The 18,383-nt window shown below is 40.9% G+C and overlaps 1 protein-coding gene across 1 annotated transcript; it reads right to left on the reverse strand.

Annotated features, from left to right (window-relative positions):
* Positions 1–77: 77 nt before the first annotated feature.
* Positions 78–12,904, reverse strand: LOC146478634 (ATP-binding cassette sub-family C member 4-like). Its single transcript, XM_085112207.1, has 8 exons — positions 12,774–12,904; positions 10,654–11,198; positions 9,490–9,869; positions 7,357–8,699; positions 4,979–5,549; positions 4,160–4,296; positions 3,380–3,741; positions 78–2,111 (listed from the first exon to the last, which is right to left on the reverse strand). The coding sequence occupies exons 2-8, from the start codon at positions 11,167–11,169 to the stop codon at positions 1,551–1,553; spliced, it is 3,870 nt and encodes a 1,289-aa protein (XP_084968333.1). The 5' UTR covers positions 11,170–11,198; positions 12,774–12,904; the 3' UTR covers positions 78–1,550.
* Between the last annotated feature and the right edge of the window lie 5,479 nt (positions 12,905–18,383).

Genomic DNA, 18,383 nt, shown 5'->3' on the forward strand with positions numbered 1-18,383 from the left:
AAGAGGTTACCATTGTGTTGATTCTATGTATGAAATCTTAATGTGTGACCATTCAAATGAAGTGAGATACTGCATAGTACTTTCCTGGGGTGCTTTTTATTAAAGATAGCTAAGGAAAAGACAGAAGGAAGGTGCAGGGCATCTTAAGGCACATGTTCTGCAATACTTCTGCCTAGGCAGTGACTGAGCAACATACTAATAATAATAATAATAATAATAATAATAATAATAACCTTTTTTGTCATTGGTCAGTAGTATTTTATAGCACAAGATGTTAACTGAGACCGTGCACTTATGTCTTTTACGACAAACGGAAAACGGCAGAAATGACCACGTGACCATGTTTACCATATTTGTCGCTCGCTGTTTTCAGTTTTCGAAGTAGTTTCTTCTCTTTATCCGCTTGCTTCTACCGAGCTTCTTAATTTTAAAAGTTTTCAAACAAAGCAAGACCCAGTTACCAAAAACGCGATTGGGGCAAGATCCGTCATAATGTTCTTCCGGATTCCATGTTTTGAGTGCAATGTGAAACCATGACGTTGAATTAAAAAGTGAAGTGTAAGCTTTTCTGTCTTCTCGCTTGGATATTTAATTTAGTTTCTTCGTCATAAATTTTACCTTTTCTAGAAAACTCAATCCCCTTTTTGAAATCTAATACAGGGGCATTAAATGAGCTGTAACTCCTAAAGCCAACCAAATTATCTGTTCTGGCCAAGACCAGAAAATTAACTTCACGCATAACAATATTTAGCAGAATCCGCCGTCGTCGCGCTGCTCAGCGCACGTGGCACATCATGAGACTAGGTAACTTCGATCATGTACAGTGGCTAGTTTGTCCTTCATTTACAAGGAGCTACGACATGGCTTCCTGTTTTATAAAGGCTCCTGTTTTCCTTGCTGGGTAAGGCCAGGTAAAGGCACAAAAACAAAACAAACCTCCCTCATTTCCTCTTCATTTTTGGGCAAATTATCAATCACATCTCCCTCGGTCTCTATAAAAAGGTCTAAGGGAAGTGGTCAAAACTATTACACTCGAACAGGACCCACTAAGTGCCAACATAGACAGTGGCCTCTGCCTGCACCACCTTCCTCATCCTCAAAAGATGGCGTCTTTATTGCGTAGCCACCCCTCTATCCAGCAGTAAAAAATAACAATGAGATTCAAACCTCACTTTTTTTGTTTATGTATCAATACTGACACTTGCTAGATGAATATTTCTGTGTCAACTCAAATTTTAAAGCCAATAATTTCACGGTTTTGTCCATAATGATCATGAGATAGGTGGTGTCTTGGATAACCCCCCTACCCTAGACAGGGTGGGTCCTCTTTGAACAAACTTGTTTTCACCAGTTCCCTCATGATTTCCGAGGTCTCCCCTCAGGCGATAACCGATGATAGGTGCATAAGTGGCTAACAAATGAATGACGCGAGGTTTTACGACGACAAAGATAAATACAACAAAAAAGTGCTGGAAGGTAGTCCTGCAATTGGACTAGCATCATCCATGGGGCACGACCAGGGAATTCAATATACCAGAAATTATTCTATTTTAAACATGACTTGTCGTCATGTTTTGGGTCTGAACAAGGCGACAAAAATATCCATTGTTATTCTGAAGAAGGATTTCAGGTTTATCAAACTCCACTACTCGTCCTTGATCCATAACCAAGACTTTGTCATAATCCATGATAGTGTTCAAGCGATGTGCGATGGTTAACACTGTGGAATCTTTAAATCTGTTACGTATAACTTCTTGAATCAAACGGTCAGTCTTGTAGTCCACATTAGCAGTGGCTTCATCCAGTATTATGATCTTACTCTTCTGTAACAGCGCCCGCGCTAAACAGACCAGCTGGCGCTCACCAACACTGAAGTTGCTCCCAGACTCTCTCAACTTGTACTCCAGCTGGTCTGGTAATTGTTGTACCAAGGTCTTCAACTGTACCTCTTCCAAAGCACTCCACAGATCATGATCTTCATACAACGAAAACGGATCTAGGTTCCTCCTGAGGCTACCACCAAACAGGACAGGATCTTGAGTTATGACGGCCATGGACCTGCGAGATGCTTGTAGATTGAGATCCATGATATTCACACCATCTATGATCACCTTTTTGAATAAGAAGATACAATCGTAAGAAATTGTCTTCTGAATCTGAGCCTGTTTTACTGCTAATTTGACTCACCGTAACAAGAAATTGAAGGCATCTGTGATGCCTGGAATTAAGCATTGATTAGCGTCAACAAAGTCTGATGATGATCAACAATAACAACAATATCAACACAGGAAACTCCTCTCACCGAAGTGGTTTTCAGGGAGGTCCTGGAAACAAGATAGAAAATCTTGTGTATGATTATACAAGCAAGCACGGTCTCCAACACTTCAGGGCCTTGCAAAACGACAGTCTTAAGAAGGGGAACAACTGAATTTTATGTAATCACCGTAGTTCGTACGGCCGATTTCTTGAGGGTAGAGCTGGAGAAACCGGTTATCAAGACCCGTTATCACCGCTAACTGTTATTTCACAGTAGACCGAAATTCAACTCCTCGGCCACGCGGCACATTAGTGTTATTAACCAACTGGCCTGTCTTCTGCCATTTGCCGAATTTGTAACAACTTATTATGAAAACCATTTCGCTGATTTTATTTGAACGCTGTAAATCAAAGACACTTATTTTTTTTCCTTAGGAAATTATCCATTCCAGAAAGAACTACTGAGAAAGTAAAGTTAGGCCTGTACATAGGCTAAAAGGATTGACAGTGGAAAATACTCATACAACAACCAGGCCGTCTCGATCTTAGTTCACCATAACCATTATAGGGTTAGGTAATAGCCATTTCTTCTTATCTGCCCAATGACACCCGTAACAAAGCAAAAGCCCTGGTCGAACGGCGTATGATAGTCAATAATAGTTGATGATAGTCTTTCATCCACTATTATTAACTATCAAGCGGGTGGTCAAGCGTCTCTAAGAAACTCGTGATAGCCGACGATAGTTTATTGAGCCTCTAGTGTTATGCATCTGCCGAGTGTAATCTATAGTCGACTATCATGCGCGTCGTTAAATGAGAAAAACTATCATCAACTATCATGTACAATTTGAACACGTTGAAAGTGAACATGATAGTTGACGATAGTCGATGAGAGTGCATGATAGTTGGTGGTCAAACGGTTTGACCATCGACTATCATGCATGCATCGTGTGACCAGGACTTGGTAAAGAAAACTTAACAAGCGACAATTGTTCTTACTTTGCCATCATCGATGAGAGTGCATGATAGTTGGTGGTCAAACGGTTTGACCATCGACTATCATGCATGCATCGTATGACCAGGACTTGGTAAAGAAAACTGAACAAGCGACAATTCTTCTTACTTTGCCATCAGGCTCTGGCATTCGGAACAAAGCAGCCACTAAAGATGATTTCCCAGCTCCCGTGCGTCCTGCTACACCAACTTTCTCCTTGGCAGCAATAGAGATGCTTATGCCTTTCAAAGTGGCTGGCGCTCCTTTCAAATAACTTAATGACAAGTCCTGCAATTTTAAGGTGCCCTCTGTTGGCCACGCTTCAGGTAGAATGGTTTCCGTGTCGTAACCAGGCTCTGGAGCGATTTCGGTGTAAGTGAAGACTCTTTCTACTGAAGTCATGTAATTCTCTGTTTCCGAGGCAGCTCGAATGCCATACTGCGAGGCTTCTAATGTTTCGGCTGCGAATGTCAGCGACATGCCTGCCAAAGCTGAAACAAAATATAAAAGTGCCTGATTTTTTCACATAAAGACTGGGGCTCGTTTATTGCCAGGTTTGAAAAAAAAAAAAACATTGTCGTGAATCGTCTCAATCTTGGTCGGTATACCAGACTCAAGAAACTTACGGTATGGGGTGGTCTTTTATTTGAAAACGTCCAAACACGATTAATTTTAGCAGTCCAGCGTTCCAGCCACTGATAGATATTAAAATTGTTTTGATTCATGATTTACCTGCGCTTAAAAGATTTGTTTTTACCAGATATCTTGGAGGCTACTGCCTCTTCTTCAGTAGTGAAAAAAGCAACTAAAGAAATCGCGCATCTGTTGATAGATCATCAGACATCAAGAGGAACACTGTCTAGTGCGTCACGATTACCGTACTGGTATCAGTCTGAATTGTGTACACACCTGGGCTTTGTAATGCAAATAAGGCCCCAGTCGATACAGACGTCACAAGAAGATTACTCAGCGCATCTCCTCGCATAGCAAGCCAGTGTCCTGAGACGATCCGCATTATCATCGCTGCTGTATTCGTGTCTTGATACCTACAATGAACATTAATAATGTAAGGTATGTTCCCTCTCCTGTCATGGTCGCCATCTCCTGTTCCCTTTTAATCACCGAAGTCTGATCAACTTCGTTTTGGCCGTAATTAAACAAAACAATACACGATACTGATAGTCTGCGCTGTAGACGGAACTAACCGCCAGTAACAACTGCAAATGGGACTAATCGAAGGGGTATTATTGGCCAACGATTTCAAAGTGCTACTCATCATCGCGCGCATGCGCCTGGGGTGACATAGTCTCTTTAATATTCGTCTGTGCTCAGGATGGATATTGTTTCGTCTTTCAGGGTTAGCTGAAGGCCGAAAGTGAAGTCAAGTGTCGACCAAAACATTAGATCGTATTGTGATCTGTGTTATTTTAGGATAGTATCATTCGGTCTCTTCCAACTCCTTCTTTTCCTTTTTTCACCTTAGTTTTCTCTTCCGCTATACCATCTCTTAAAGAGTAAATTGTAAATTTTGAAACTATAGCGAAGGTAAACGGGGAAGAAAGAGGGAGATGCACCTCGCCTTATACTTCAAAAAGCCCCTCCAAATATTTTGCCGTGACACGAAGAACGAGCAAGCTCTCAATAAATATTATTTTTTTATATATATATATCTAAACAATATGATAAAACATTTTTGAATGTTAAAAGATAAATCAGTAGTTTACTAACTTGTAAAATTTTTGTAAGAAATCGTCTTCCATCTCTGAAGAACGAATTACTTCCAGTCCTGCTACAGTATCAGCAATAAGCGAGTATACTGGACTGCACGTCACTGCTTCCAACCGCCTAATTTCTCGGGAAGATTTCAAATAATATTTAGCAAGGTAAATAAACAACACTGTTAACGGAGCACATGTGATAAACAGCCACACATTCGATACCGCTGATAGGATGGTGGCGCTGAAAAAGTACAAACACAGCTGGACCGCAAAGAGAAATATTGGTGGAAGTTGGTCGTCCATATTACCAATGTCCTTTGAGAAACGATTTAAGATGCGACCAACTGGGTTTGTGTCAAAGAACAGGACTGGCGCCTTGATAACTGCCTTTGTCATCTCATTGTGGAGGTTTTCAGAAGCTTTCAGGACGGTCAGATAGAACAAGAAGGAGGATACTGTTGTGAGAAGGAAGGAGGCCGCGGCAATCGATCCATACACCAAAAGCGTGATGTAGTTCTTCTGTTGGTCATATGGCATCTCTGACATACGTGAGAGCCACCAATAAGGAGCAATCCATAACACTATCAAAAAGAAACGTTATCAATACCTGAATTTGTCTAGACTTACTTGACTTGACTTATTTCTTGGTCCCAAGGGGGAAATCGGCTGGCATTTGTCTAGAACCAGCAGTAATTTTACGGCGGTTATCAATAACAAGCGACCTACCTGCCTCCAAAAAGAGATGGTTAAAGATGCGTTTTCGTGGACGTCAACAAAAAGAAAAGCGTTGAAATTATTTTGAATTCTGTCAAGATTTTAAAGCAAATGAGCCACTGAGCCAAGGAATTGACACTTTTTCTACCAAAGAGAAGGTAAAACGGTGAAAATTTCAACAGAAGACCACAAGGACAAACGCTGGGTCAAAGAGGCAATGCTGATCAAAAACTAAATCCACTATTGAACAGTGATGGGGGAATGAACCTACCACCACTGAGTCGAAAAGCAGCCTGACTGGAGTGACGAGTTGATAATAGAAGTGAAGACTGGGGTAAGCTCGTCAAGACATTGAACCACTAGTGAAGTCGGCATCGGATCGAGCTGACAAGATTTTTTTAGAGTTGCAGGTGATCAGAGCTCGAACATTCTCTGATGATAATTCTTTGAATGAGTCAAAAGAGGCAGTGCACTCGGTAGTGTCGGCAACTAGAGGGTTGTGATTTTCTGTGTCGTCAAAAAGCATTTGGTGAATGCCTTGAACCTTCTGGTCAAAATATTCGCCAATATCATTAGCTAGAATACGCACATCACAGTGATTCGGTACACGAAGCGTCGGGGGCCGAGACAGAAGGGACTTTGTAGCTCGGAATAACTTCCCTTGATCATGACTATTATCGAGGATAAAGTCAGACAGGTACTTAGTTCTTGCATCGTTAAGCAGTACGGAAGCGTAGTTCTTTGCCTTTTTAAGTAATACTCCTATTGTTAAACATATACACATATAATGACTTATATCGTAAATATACTAGATAGGTAGATATAGAATATATAGAGAATTCGTCAATTCAATACTGCTGTCACACGTAATATATATACATATTGTGCTTTTGTAATTATTGTAATGCGCATGTGATCGTCTTGTCATAGAAAATGCGCAATATAAGTGAATAAATTATTATTATTATTATTATTATTATTATTATTATTATTATTATTATTATTATTATTATTATTATTATTATTATTATTATTATTATTACCGGTATACGACGCTGTCAATGGTCACGTGATGGATAATCACTATGACGTGATTGATTAATAATTCAGATCAAACAAATAAAGAAGACGTTGAGATGGTAATATTTTTATCATTGTTCTAAAATTGATTTCTGAGCCATTTAAAACTAACAGAAAAGCTGTACTTGTCGTTTAGAGGATCGCTGCTGGATTCAGTTCCAAATTATTATACGTGCAGTGAAATTTAAACGTTTCATATCAATCCCGTTAAAGAGGCGCTCTTTAGTTTAAACTAGCTTGGAATAAACTTTGATAGAGTTTTTCTGTCTGTAAGCGGGTAAAAGTGTCATTGTTATGGTTCTTTTGCCTTAAAATCTTGTCAGAATTCAAAATAATTTCAACGGCTTTTCTTTGGCTGACGTCCACCAAAACGAAATTTTATCCGTTATTGGTAACTGCTATAAGGAGTTATTATCATTATTATCATTGATTTTCGTCACAAAAACATGACAGTTGCTGTAGATGGTTAAGTGTCTGTCTTGGTTCATACTATAGAAGAAGCACTTGAAGTTTATTATTGAACAGTTTAGAAGTATTGCGAATTTCAATGTTTTATTTGCTATAAATGTTTTAATTATTTCATTTGCTACTTACCTTGTACAAAAGCGAAGAAGATAGCAAGACTGACGATCCCACCCACTGGAAGTGCAGCTCTAAAGTAATTCCAGTAGAACTGCCAGATAACAGATCCAACCACTCTGTCCTCTTCCTCTTCTTCCAAATCTACTCTTTCGCGACATCTATCAATCTGTTGTAATGAATTGATAGTTTCATCTCCATTAAGAACTTTCTCAGAACCAGTTGCGCTTGTTTTTTGCTTTGTTTGAGTTAGAATAGAAAAATGGCTCCTCTGCTCTTTTCCCATTTGACGGTAGTTTCCTTGGAACACAATGGAGCCATTTTGGAGCATTACGATGTTGTCTGTGTGTTTGAGAACCTGCAACTGATGGGTGACCAGAATACGTACTCGCTCAGCTAAGAATTCTTTGATGCACCGGTCAAACAAATGTTTGCCGACTTTGGCATCCACGGCACTTAGCGGATCATCCAATAAGTAGATGTCAGCGTCTGAGTAGATCGCGCGTGCTAGACTTACTCTTGCCCGCTGACCCCCACTTAGGATTACCCCGCGTTGCCCAATTTCAGTAAGATCGCGTTTTGGGAAACTTTGAAAGTCTTTTTCCAGGTCACAGACTTCAATAACCTTGTTGTACTTTTCCTCATTGAATGGTATGCCAAAAATTATGTTCTCTCGCACGGTGCCAGAGTAGACCCAAGGTGTCTGAGAAACGTAAGCTATTTTGCCAATGCAACTAACTTCTCCAGAAAAAACTGGAAGTTCTCCTAAGAGGCCCATCAACAAAGACGTTTTACCACTTCCAACAGGCCCAGTTATACCAACAAGTTGTCCACCAGTGGCTGTCAATGATACATTTTGTAATGCTGGACGTCCTGATGTAGAATTCCAAAAACAGGAAACGTCTGCAAGAGCGGCGTGTGGCTGAACGTATTGAGATACTTCATCACCTTTTTGAACACCGATCAAAGCCGGTTTTCCATATCGAAAGCTCTCAATTCTAATGAATTGTGGTTTGTATCTTCTACCTTTGAAATAAACTTTTAGCGGAGCCAGCTTCTGTTGATGGTCCATTTTCCGTGCTGAGACAGATTTCTTTTCGACCAATCTCTGCATTCTATCGCATGCAGTTTTTGCGTCTGCAACATAGCGTAGGACCTCTCCAAGAAAGATTGTCACGAAAAACTTAATGTTAGACAGGGTAGAGATCAAAGTGAACACTTTGAATGATGTCAGTGAGTTTCCTGTGAAAAGCAGTGTCACGACTGAGATGAAGCCTGCAATGGAGTTGCTGGTGAAGTACAGAGCGTAGAAACTAGAGATGATAAATCCTCGGATACGAATCAGGGAAATTTCCTTCCTAAAGAAAATTGTAAATGGTCAGGTTAATTTTTTATAGCTCCTAAAATCTTTGATCTATCAAGTTGGCTCGTTGGTTGATTCTTTCATTTATTCATTCAGTCCCACAGTCAACCAGTCGGTCAGTCAGTTAGTCAGTCAGTCAGTCCGTCTGTTAGCAAGTCAGTCTGTCAGTCGGTCAGTCAGTCACCAAGCCAGGCAGTCGATGAGTCGGTCAGTAAGTCAGTCTGCCAGTCAGTCAAGCAGGAAGTCAGTCAATCAGTCAGTCAAGTAGTCAGTCAGTCAGACACTAAGATATGCAATCAGTCAGTCAGTCAGTCAGTCAGTCAGTCAGTCGGTCAGCCAGTTAGTCTGTTTAGTCGGTCAGTCAGTTAGTCAGCCGACCAGTGAGTAGGTCTGTCAGTCCGTTAGTCAGTCAAGCAATTTTTTAGTCAGTTAGTCAGTCGGTCAGTGATTGAGTCAGCCAATCAGTGAGTGTGTACAGTCAAGTCGGTCAGTCGGTCGGCCAGAAAGTGAGTCTGTCAGTCAGTCCGAGTCGGTCATTAAGTGAGTCAGCCGGCCAGTAAATGCGTCAGTCAGTCAGTCAGTCAGTCAATCAATCAATCAATCAATCAATCATTCAGTCAGTCAATCATTCCGTCAGTCACTTTGTCCCACAGGTAGTCAACCAGTCGGTCAGCCAGACACCAAGTCACGCTGCGGTACACGTCACTCATTTTAGCTGCTTTTAAATACCATTTTCTTTTAAGTGAAGGAAAAAGTAAAACTTCGTTTACAACATAGATCCCAACCTTCTAATTTGTGCAACTAGATCTCTGAAGTTCCATTCCCAAGCGTACATTTTCACCAGGCGGATTCCAGCAATAATTTCTTTCATTATCTCTAACCGTTTGTCGGTTTGAGCGGCAGCTTTTTCGCGAATACTCCCAGCCTTTTGAGCTCCAAGTGATCCATAGACAGAAACAAAAATTAAGAATGAAACTCCTATAAATCCTTGCCAGCCAATTAAATACCACATAAGTGCCAAGGACACAACAATGTCCAAAGCAACAAATGGGAGCGCGAAACCCGCATATCCCATACGTTCCATGGTTTGAGCATCGTTAGAAACAAGATTGATAGTGTTTTCCGAAATGTTGTCGTCTAAGATACATCTGTTAAGAGTAAGAATCTGGAAGAGAAAAAAGGATAGAAAGAAAGAAATTAAATGAAAAAAAAATTGAATTACTTTATTTCTTCGGTTTCAGCCCTATGCCTGACTGGCTACTTCTATATGACATTATTTTTCAGTCAGCGGTTAATGTACTTGAAAGGGGTTTCGTTGGGAGCAGAGATGGCGCAGTGGTGAGAGCACTCGCCTCCCACCAGTGTAGCCCGGGTTCGATTCCCGGACTCTGCGTCAAATGTGGGTTGAGTTTGTTGTTGGTTCTCGTCCTTGGTCCGAGAGTTTTTTTCGCCGGGTACTCGGTTTTTCCTTTCTGTCATGTCGGCAATTAGTACGCTGCGCTAAATACAGTGACACATAAAATGATTTATTATTCTTGTTTAAACTTTCCCTCAAACAGAGGGCCTGTCGGGTCCAACACTTTATAACTTATATAGACACTTTATGGCTAAATATATATAAACTTATGTATGACACTTTATAAGTTTTAAACTACAGCAAAATAAACTCTCCTTCTCTAAGATAGCACCCCATCTTAGGCTTCCATCCCTCCCAAGAATGAATTAAGAAATGATTTTGAAGAAGGTTACAAACGTTGTGTTACCTTTTTATTAGAGAGTTAGTTTGTAAAGAACTGTGTGGTGCTATGTTCGTGAGGAGTCTGGATTCTATCAATAGAGTTGATAAAGTAATTTAGCTACCGTCAATAGATTCGAGTGGTGACGATTCGAGCGTTAGCCCCTCTTAGCTTCAGAGCGAATCATGAAATTGTGGGTTGTAAGCGGTTTACCTTTTTATAGACGAGACCAATCAGTGCAACTTTTAGCTTGATGGCCATCATGTCCGCCCTGATTTGCCCCTGAGCGATAAACACTGAACGTGCCACAAAAACTACAGCAATACAGATAATAAACGGCAGAGTTGACGTGTAATTTTTGTCAGATGCTGAAGAGAGGCTTCTCAAGAAGAACCACAGAATCAAAGGCATAACGTTAAACGTAAATGAATATAAAATCCTCAGGATTCCAACAATGATGTAATCTCTATAAGAAAGAACTCTCATCATAGCTCTCCAAAGGCGAGGAGGTCTTCTGCTTTGTTCGGAAGCTCTTTCCTCTGCAAGCCATTCCCTTTCCAAGTCACCAGTGAGCTTCTCTGCCTGAAATGACGTTTCTAATGGAAACAGATGCTTTTCTTCTAGTGGGTGTTGGCTGCCAAATTTCAGTAAGTGGCTAATCCAGGAGAAAGTTAAAATTGAGATGAAACTTGCTGTTTCTCTGGGATTATGAGTTGAGGCGTCGTGCATGACTTGTCGGCTTTACTTTCGCTGAACACCTAAGACAAATTATAAAAAAAACTGAAGCTCAAATTTGGGCTAACGTGTATTGAACCTTTTATGCTGCAATGGTCACGATACACAGCTGGAAAATGCCTACTCCACCGTCATTGAACTGGGGCAAATAGTTCCAACACTTGCTTCAAAGCTTGTAGTAATGTCATGGAGATTGCTGGATTGTTTGCGTCAAGACCGTGCTTATTTCGATGTGAAACTATGTACACTCTTAACCGAGTGTACATAGGTTCCACCTGAGATCACTTTACTGTGACGAGTATACTTGACTAATCAATAATAATCGATAACAATCGATAACAACCGAAGATTAACATCAATTAATATGAGCAATTGATAGGAATTGATAAAGCCAGAAAAAGTTATGAGTTGTGGCAATCGATTGGTATCAATTGTCGATAGAAATCGATGACTGATTCATCGAAAGCTATCGATTGTTATTGGAAATGGTCTGAAATTCTGGTCTCTGCACCTGGTTACTCACCCTGCTAGCAGAGCCTTTCTTTTGCTTGCTCGATAAAGTAAAGCCCGCCGCACACGTGAGGAAAGAGCTGAGCAAAATGCCTCGCGAGGCAGATAGCTCAGCCGTTTCCTCTCGTGTGCGGTGAAGTTTTGGTGAGAATTTCGCCTCGCGAGGCATTTTGCTCAGCTCTTTCCTCACGTGTGCAGCGGGCTTAAAAGACAAAAGGAGGCTCTGCTTTGAGGGTGCTGGTTACTGCACCAGTTTCTGTTTGTGTGTTCAATGAAAGGAAGTTTGTTCTTATTCGCTTCTTCGGAGTTTAACTGACAACACCACCGCTTCCCCGCAATGCCACACAAGATCTAGCCTGCAGGCTACACAAGAACAAGTTGAACAACAACCACAAAGTTCATGCAAATTTACAGATGAACGGCTGACTGCATCTGTTGAATTGACAGCCATGGCGTACTCCAACAACCGTGAAAATATATCAGTCGACACACAATTAAAACAAGTAGTTAGTTAGAAAAATCTTAAACTTTATTATAACATTAGGATTAAAACTGAAATTTTGTTCCTGAATTCGTACGAAACCAAAAAGAAAAGGGCTTAAAGGAACGGTCAAACGGCAAGACTAGTTGGCATAATCAAGCTATGGTGATTAATGACGTCCTTTGTTAATCATTTCAAGCCGAATGTTTGTTTCTATTTCTCTCTTCCAATACTGAGAATATAACGTCGAAACCAGGATTTAAGGCCTTTGACTCGAAGCGTCTGAAGTGTAACAACCACGGACCCTCTCAATATGGAATTAATTTTTATCGAAGAGGAATTAACATTCTTACCCATGCTATTGTTGTACCGTCGGTCCTGCAGTCGATGGCGAATACAGCAGCTGGAAGCGATGATTGCAGGTTATGCCGGCTAACTATTAATAAGTTGTAACTGAAACCTGCGTTACTGGCGGTAGGTATAGGTAACTGTTTTAAACGGCGTGTAAGCCGAAAAACTTTATCTTCGTGTGGACTGTAATATTGCCAGCCACGCAGCCTAAACTGAGCAAAATGAAAAAAAGAAAGAAAAGCAAAGACATGCTCACCTGAGAAAAGTCGTCGCACTCGCTTTCTTTGTAGTTTACACTCCGGTCGGTGTAAAACATGGACTACGGACTGGGTGAAAAAACGAGTACAACTGACGAGTATCACAAGCCTCCTACGCGACTCATGTCACGCACTCCTCCCAACCGTGGAGAGGAGTGCGTGACCTGGTGCGCCAAAGGACTTCTGCGCAATTCTTATGCGCAGGAAGGGCAGACAGCGGCAAAAGCTGCGGGCGCGTACTTACCTACCTCAACCTTGTTTCGAAAATATAATAAGAGGGAGGCACATCAGCATTTTGAAGGGTTTAGAGAACTCTTGTTGAAGTTTGAATTTTATTACGTAAAAGAAGTTGAGAGAAAAAATTTGCAAAATGAGATTTAGAACTTAACCATGTTTGCGACAACGGAAATGACCACGTGACCATGTTTACCATATTTGTCGCTCGCTGTTTTCAGTTTTCTCAGTAGTTTCTTCTCTTTATCCGCTTGCATTGCTTCTACCGAGCTTCTTAATTATAAAGGTTTTCAAACAAAGCAAGACCCAGTTACCAAAAACGCGATTGGGGCAAGATCCGTCATAATGTTCTTCCGGATCCCATGTTTTGAGTGCAATGTGAAACCATGACGTTGTATTAAAGAGTGATGTGTAAGCTTTTCTGTCTTCTTGCTTGAATATTTAATTTAGTTTCTTCGTCATAAATTTGACCTTTTCTTGAAAACCACAATCCCCTTTTTGAAATCCGATACAAGGGCATGGAATGAGCTGCAACTCCTAAAGACAACCAAACTGTCTGTAAAAATTCAAGATTATCTTCAAAACGATCACTAAACCTGGGAAAATTAGTTCAACCGCTCGCCTTTTCAACCAAAACAGGCATCATCTACTTGTTAACATATTAAAACAGCCAGCAGATACCTTTTACAACGCCACCCCACACTTGTTCTGTCCTAATAACGGTGGGAATCTCGCGAATATTCGGAACTCACTTCTTCATTGCACCATCGACTTCTTTCAAATATCCTGTAAACGAACCTAGTCATGATTACCTTTTGAACCAAAATTATATTAGCTATTTATGAACACGTTATTTATCTTGATGACGTAATGTTAAAAAGAACATGCCTCGACATTTTTGACCCATGTGGACTACAACAATCATTGAGCAATTCCGTTGAATTCTAAGTTCGTTATGCTTATTAATTGCCGACAAAATTAGGCCGTCCAGTTTATTTGACTCTTTTGCTTTTACACGTTTAACCCCAGGAGGATAGCCCTTGATATTAGCGAGTTTACGTAACAGGACGGCTGATGTGGTGGGACGGCAATTTGTGCCTGTGTGACCAACGTGACGGCCAAGTATTCATGACTCAAGTCTGTTACATTTCTACCGCTCGTGGTTTTCAGGTTGTCACAGATGAGGGAACACCAGTGTTAGTCGAAAATCGCCTAAAAATGCGAAGGTACTAAGATGTCATGTTGATCACATACAATGATATTCCACCGTCCCCTTCCCTCAGCCGTCCTGTTGCGTGAGCTCACTATTTTGAAAAGGAGCCCACAGAACAGAAACACAGGTCCATACGGGTGCGATGCGGTAACGGGCAAAGGAGGGCGGCATTTAAGCATAACACGTTCAGATACAACCTTTTGCAAAGTTTAAACAACTTTGTAGGAAGTGATCAGAGTCACTTAAAATTTTCAAAATTTTAAGGAGTCACTTAACTCCTTCATAAAAAACGTTTTAAACTAGCTAACCATATATGATATCGCGCTAACAGGAGACAGTAATTTATTTGGAGTGCAAATTTTGAAGAGTCCGGCCTTAGCCCCAAGCAATAGTGTTTTCCATTGTAAAGTCTTCGGGTATCAAATGAGCTTTCCTCAACCATTCGGTTACATCATTCCAAAAAGATGATGTTATGTCACATGACCAGAAAAGATGAATTAATGTTTCCGGTGTGTCTTTGCAAAATGTGTAGTTAGTGTTGTCCTGTAACCCGATTTTACGTAGAAAATTATTAGTTGGCATTCGGCTGTGCAAGAACTTGAAATGGAATTCGATAAGTTTAGTGTTTTTGGTACAACGTCTAGCCAAACAGTAGGCAGACGTCCAATTTATGCTTTTCTTGTTTGCCAGTTCACAGTCAATGAGTCATTTCTTTGACTGATATCCGCGGTTTTGCTTTTAGTATTTACTAGTTTCTTGTAAGTGAGAGAGGTTGCTCTTTGGGTGTTTACCATCCTAGCGCGAAAACTGCCGTGCTCTTGGATATAATGTCCTTTGAAATTTGCCAAGTGGAGTTCCGTAAGGACTTAACGGCTGTTACAATCCCATAAAAACTGAGTGGGCGAACGTTTAGGTTGTACTTTAGACAAAAATCGTTCAGGGAAAGAAATATGTTATTATCATTTCCTAATAAATGTCTCACCTTAGTGACACCCTTTCCCAACCAATCTTTGGAGAAAACGGGTTTATTGCCAATCTTTATTAGAGAATCATACCATAATGGTTGATCTAAAAAGTGTTCCTCAGACATAACTTGATTTTGAAAATTAATTTCTCCCCAGATTTCTAGTGTTTCTCTGAAAAAAGCATTCGAAACCTTGGATATCTCCAAGGTGTCTTTAGTATTGAGATTAGAAGTCAAAATATTTTCACTGCCGCAATTTTTAAGTACGTCTTTCTTTATCCATGTTGACTTAAGAGATTTATCGAAGGAGAACAGATCGATCATTTTTAGACCGCCGTTGCCGTAATCATTTATCATAACTTTTCGTTTTATTTTGTCACCTTTTCCATTCCAGAGAAATGTATAAAACCAATTATTACGCGGGATGCCCTGAAGGGGCATACCGTGTCTAAAAACGGGTCGATTTCTTTTTTTTACGCGGGATGCCCTGAAGGGGCATACCGTGTCTAAAAACGGGTCGATTTCTTTTTACGCGGGATGCCCTGAGGGGGCATACCGTGTCTAAAAACGGGTCGATTTCTTTTTACGCGGGATGCCCTGAGGGGGCATACCGTGTCTAAAAACGGGACGATTTCTTTTTCTTCGTCGTAGCTACAAATCGGTACATTAATTTATTCATTAAACTCTCCCCTCTCCTACTCGGGATGTATTGTTCTGATTGTCTTCAACAACAGCAGGCCAATCAAAATCCATTCTTGTCGCTTATATCGCGAGGGAGGGGACCCACTCACCCCTACCTGTGTGACGTCAATGCATCATTTGATATATTTATTAAAGACGGATTAAATTGTCGCGCTATATTGTTTTAACATGTTGTGGACTCAAGTGTGCCGTTTTCAAACGGAAATTTCACCATTTTGAAGCGGTAAATCGAAAGAATAACTTCTAAGAAGCACCCGACACGTAAAACGGTGGAAATTGGTGAGTTCTTAGCGAAGGAATCGTGCTTTGTTTGACAGTCTTAGACCACGACGCGATTGCAGACAGAAAAGAGGTCATTGAGAAGCTTACGTTATCGCAATGGAATTTTACAAATTTCCGTAGCCGTTCTTTATCTTAGGGGTTCGTCACGCGTTCCTGCTTTAAGAACGTCTGATTGGGAGGCTAAAATTTCTGGTGATAGTCTGAGTCGCGTAACACAAAGGAAACAACGTAACGTGATCGTCGTGACTCAAACTATTCCATTAGGAAGGATTGTCTTATCAATCGGCGAAGCATACAGTTGGAATAAATGAATCAGCCTTAGCATCACGCGTAATGCCAGCATAGCAGGCATCTTGTTTTTTTTTTTTTTTTCTTCGTAGTAGCTACAAATCGGTACATTAATTTATTCATTAAACTCTCCCCTCTCCTACTCGGGATGTATTGTTCTGATTGTCTTCAACAAAGGCAGGCCAATCAAAATCCATTCTTGTCGCTTATATCGTGAGGGAGGGGACCCACTCACCCCTACCTGTGTGACGTCAATCCATCATTTGATATATTTATTAATGACGGATTAAATAGTCGCGCCATATTGTTTTAACATGTTCTGGACTCAAGTGTGCCGTTTTCAAACGGAAATTTCACCATTTTGAAGCGGTAAATCGAAAGAATAACTTCTAAGAAGCACCCGACACGTAAAACGGTGGAAATTGGTGAGTTCCTGGCGAAGGAATCGTGCTTTGTTTGACAGTCTTAGACCACGACGCGAGACTGAAAAGAGGTCATTGAGAAGCTTACGTTATCGTAATGGAATTTCACAAATTTTCCGTAGCCTCCCACGCAGACGTTCTTGGGGGTTCGTCACGCGTTCCTGCCCTAAGAACGTCTGCGTGGGAGGCTAAAATTTCCGGTGATACTCTGAGTCGCGTAACACAAAGGAAACAACGTAACGCGATCGTGGTGACTTTTAAAAACTATTCCACTAGCAAGGATAGTCTTATCAATCGGCAAAGCATACAGTTGGAATAAAAGAATCAGCCCCAGCATCACGCGTAATGCCAGTGTAGCAGGCATCTTGTTTTTTTTTTTTCTTCCTCGTAGCTACAAATCGGTACATTAATTTATTCATTAAACTCACCCCTCTCCTACTCGGGGTGTATTGTTCTGATTGTCTTCAACAGAAGCAGGCCAATCAAAATCCATTCTTGTCGCTTATATCGCGAGGGAGGAGACCCACTCACCCCTACCTGTGTGACGTCAATGCATCATTTGATCTATTTATTAAAGACGGATTAACTCGCGCCATATTGTTTTAACATGTTCTGGACTCAAGTGTGCCGTTTTCAAAGAGAAATTTCACCATTTTGAAGCGGTAAATCGGAAGAATAACTTCTAAGAAGCACCCGACACGTAAAACGGTGGAAATTGGTGAGTTCTTAGTGAAGGAATCGTGCTTTGTTTGACAGTCTTAGACCACGACGCGAGACTGAAAAGAGGTCATTGAGAAGCTTACGTTATCGTAATGGAATTTGACAAATTTCCGCTGATAGTCTGAGTCGCGTAACACACGGAAAACAGCGTAACGCGATCGTCGTGACTCAAACTATTCCATTAGCAAGGATAGTTTTATCAATCGGCGAAGCATACAGTTGGAATAAATGAATCAGCCCCAGCATCTCGCGTAATGCCAGTATAGCAGGCATCTTGTTTATTCATTAGACTCACCCCTCTCCTACTCGGGGTGTATTGTTCTGATTGTCTTCAACAGAAGCAGGCCAATCAAAATCCATTCTTGTCGCTTATATCGCGAGGGAGGGGACCCACTCACCCCTACCTGTGTGACGTCAACGCATCATTTGATCTATTTATTAAAAACAGATTAAATTTGGCCCCATATTGTTAACATGTTCTGGACTCAAGTGTGCCGTTTTCAAACGGAAATTTCACCATTTTGAAGCGGCAAATCGAAAGAATAACTTCTAAGAAGCACCCAACATTTAAAACGGTGGAAATTGGTAAATTCCTGGCGAAGGAATCGTGCTTTGTTTGACAGTCTTAGACCACGACGCGAGACTGAAAAGAGGTCATTGAGAAGCTTACGTTATCGCAATGGAATTCCCGCAATTTCCCTTGAAACCCTGAGTAGCGTAACGCAAGGGAAACAACGTAACGCGATCGTCGTGACTCAAATTATTCCATTAGCAAGGATAGTTT

This window comes from Pavona decussata, unplaced genomic scaffold (genome assembly GCF_977016875.1).
Source record: "Pavona decussata unplaced genomic scaffold, jaPavDecu1.1 SCAFFOLD_64, whole genome shotgun sequence".
Taxonomy (NCBI): Eukaryota; Metazoa; Cnidaria; class Anthozoa; order Scleractinia; family Agariciidae; genus Pavona; species Pavona decussata.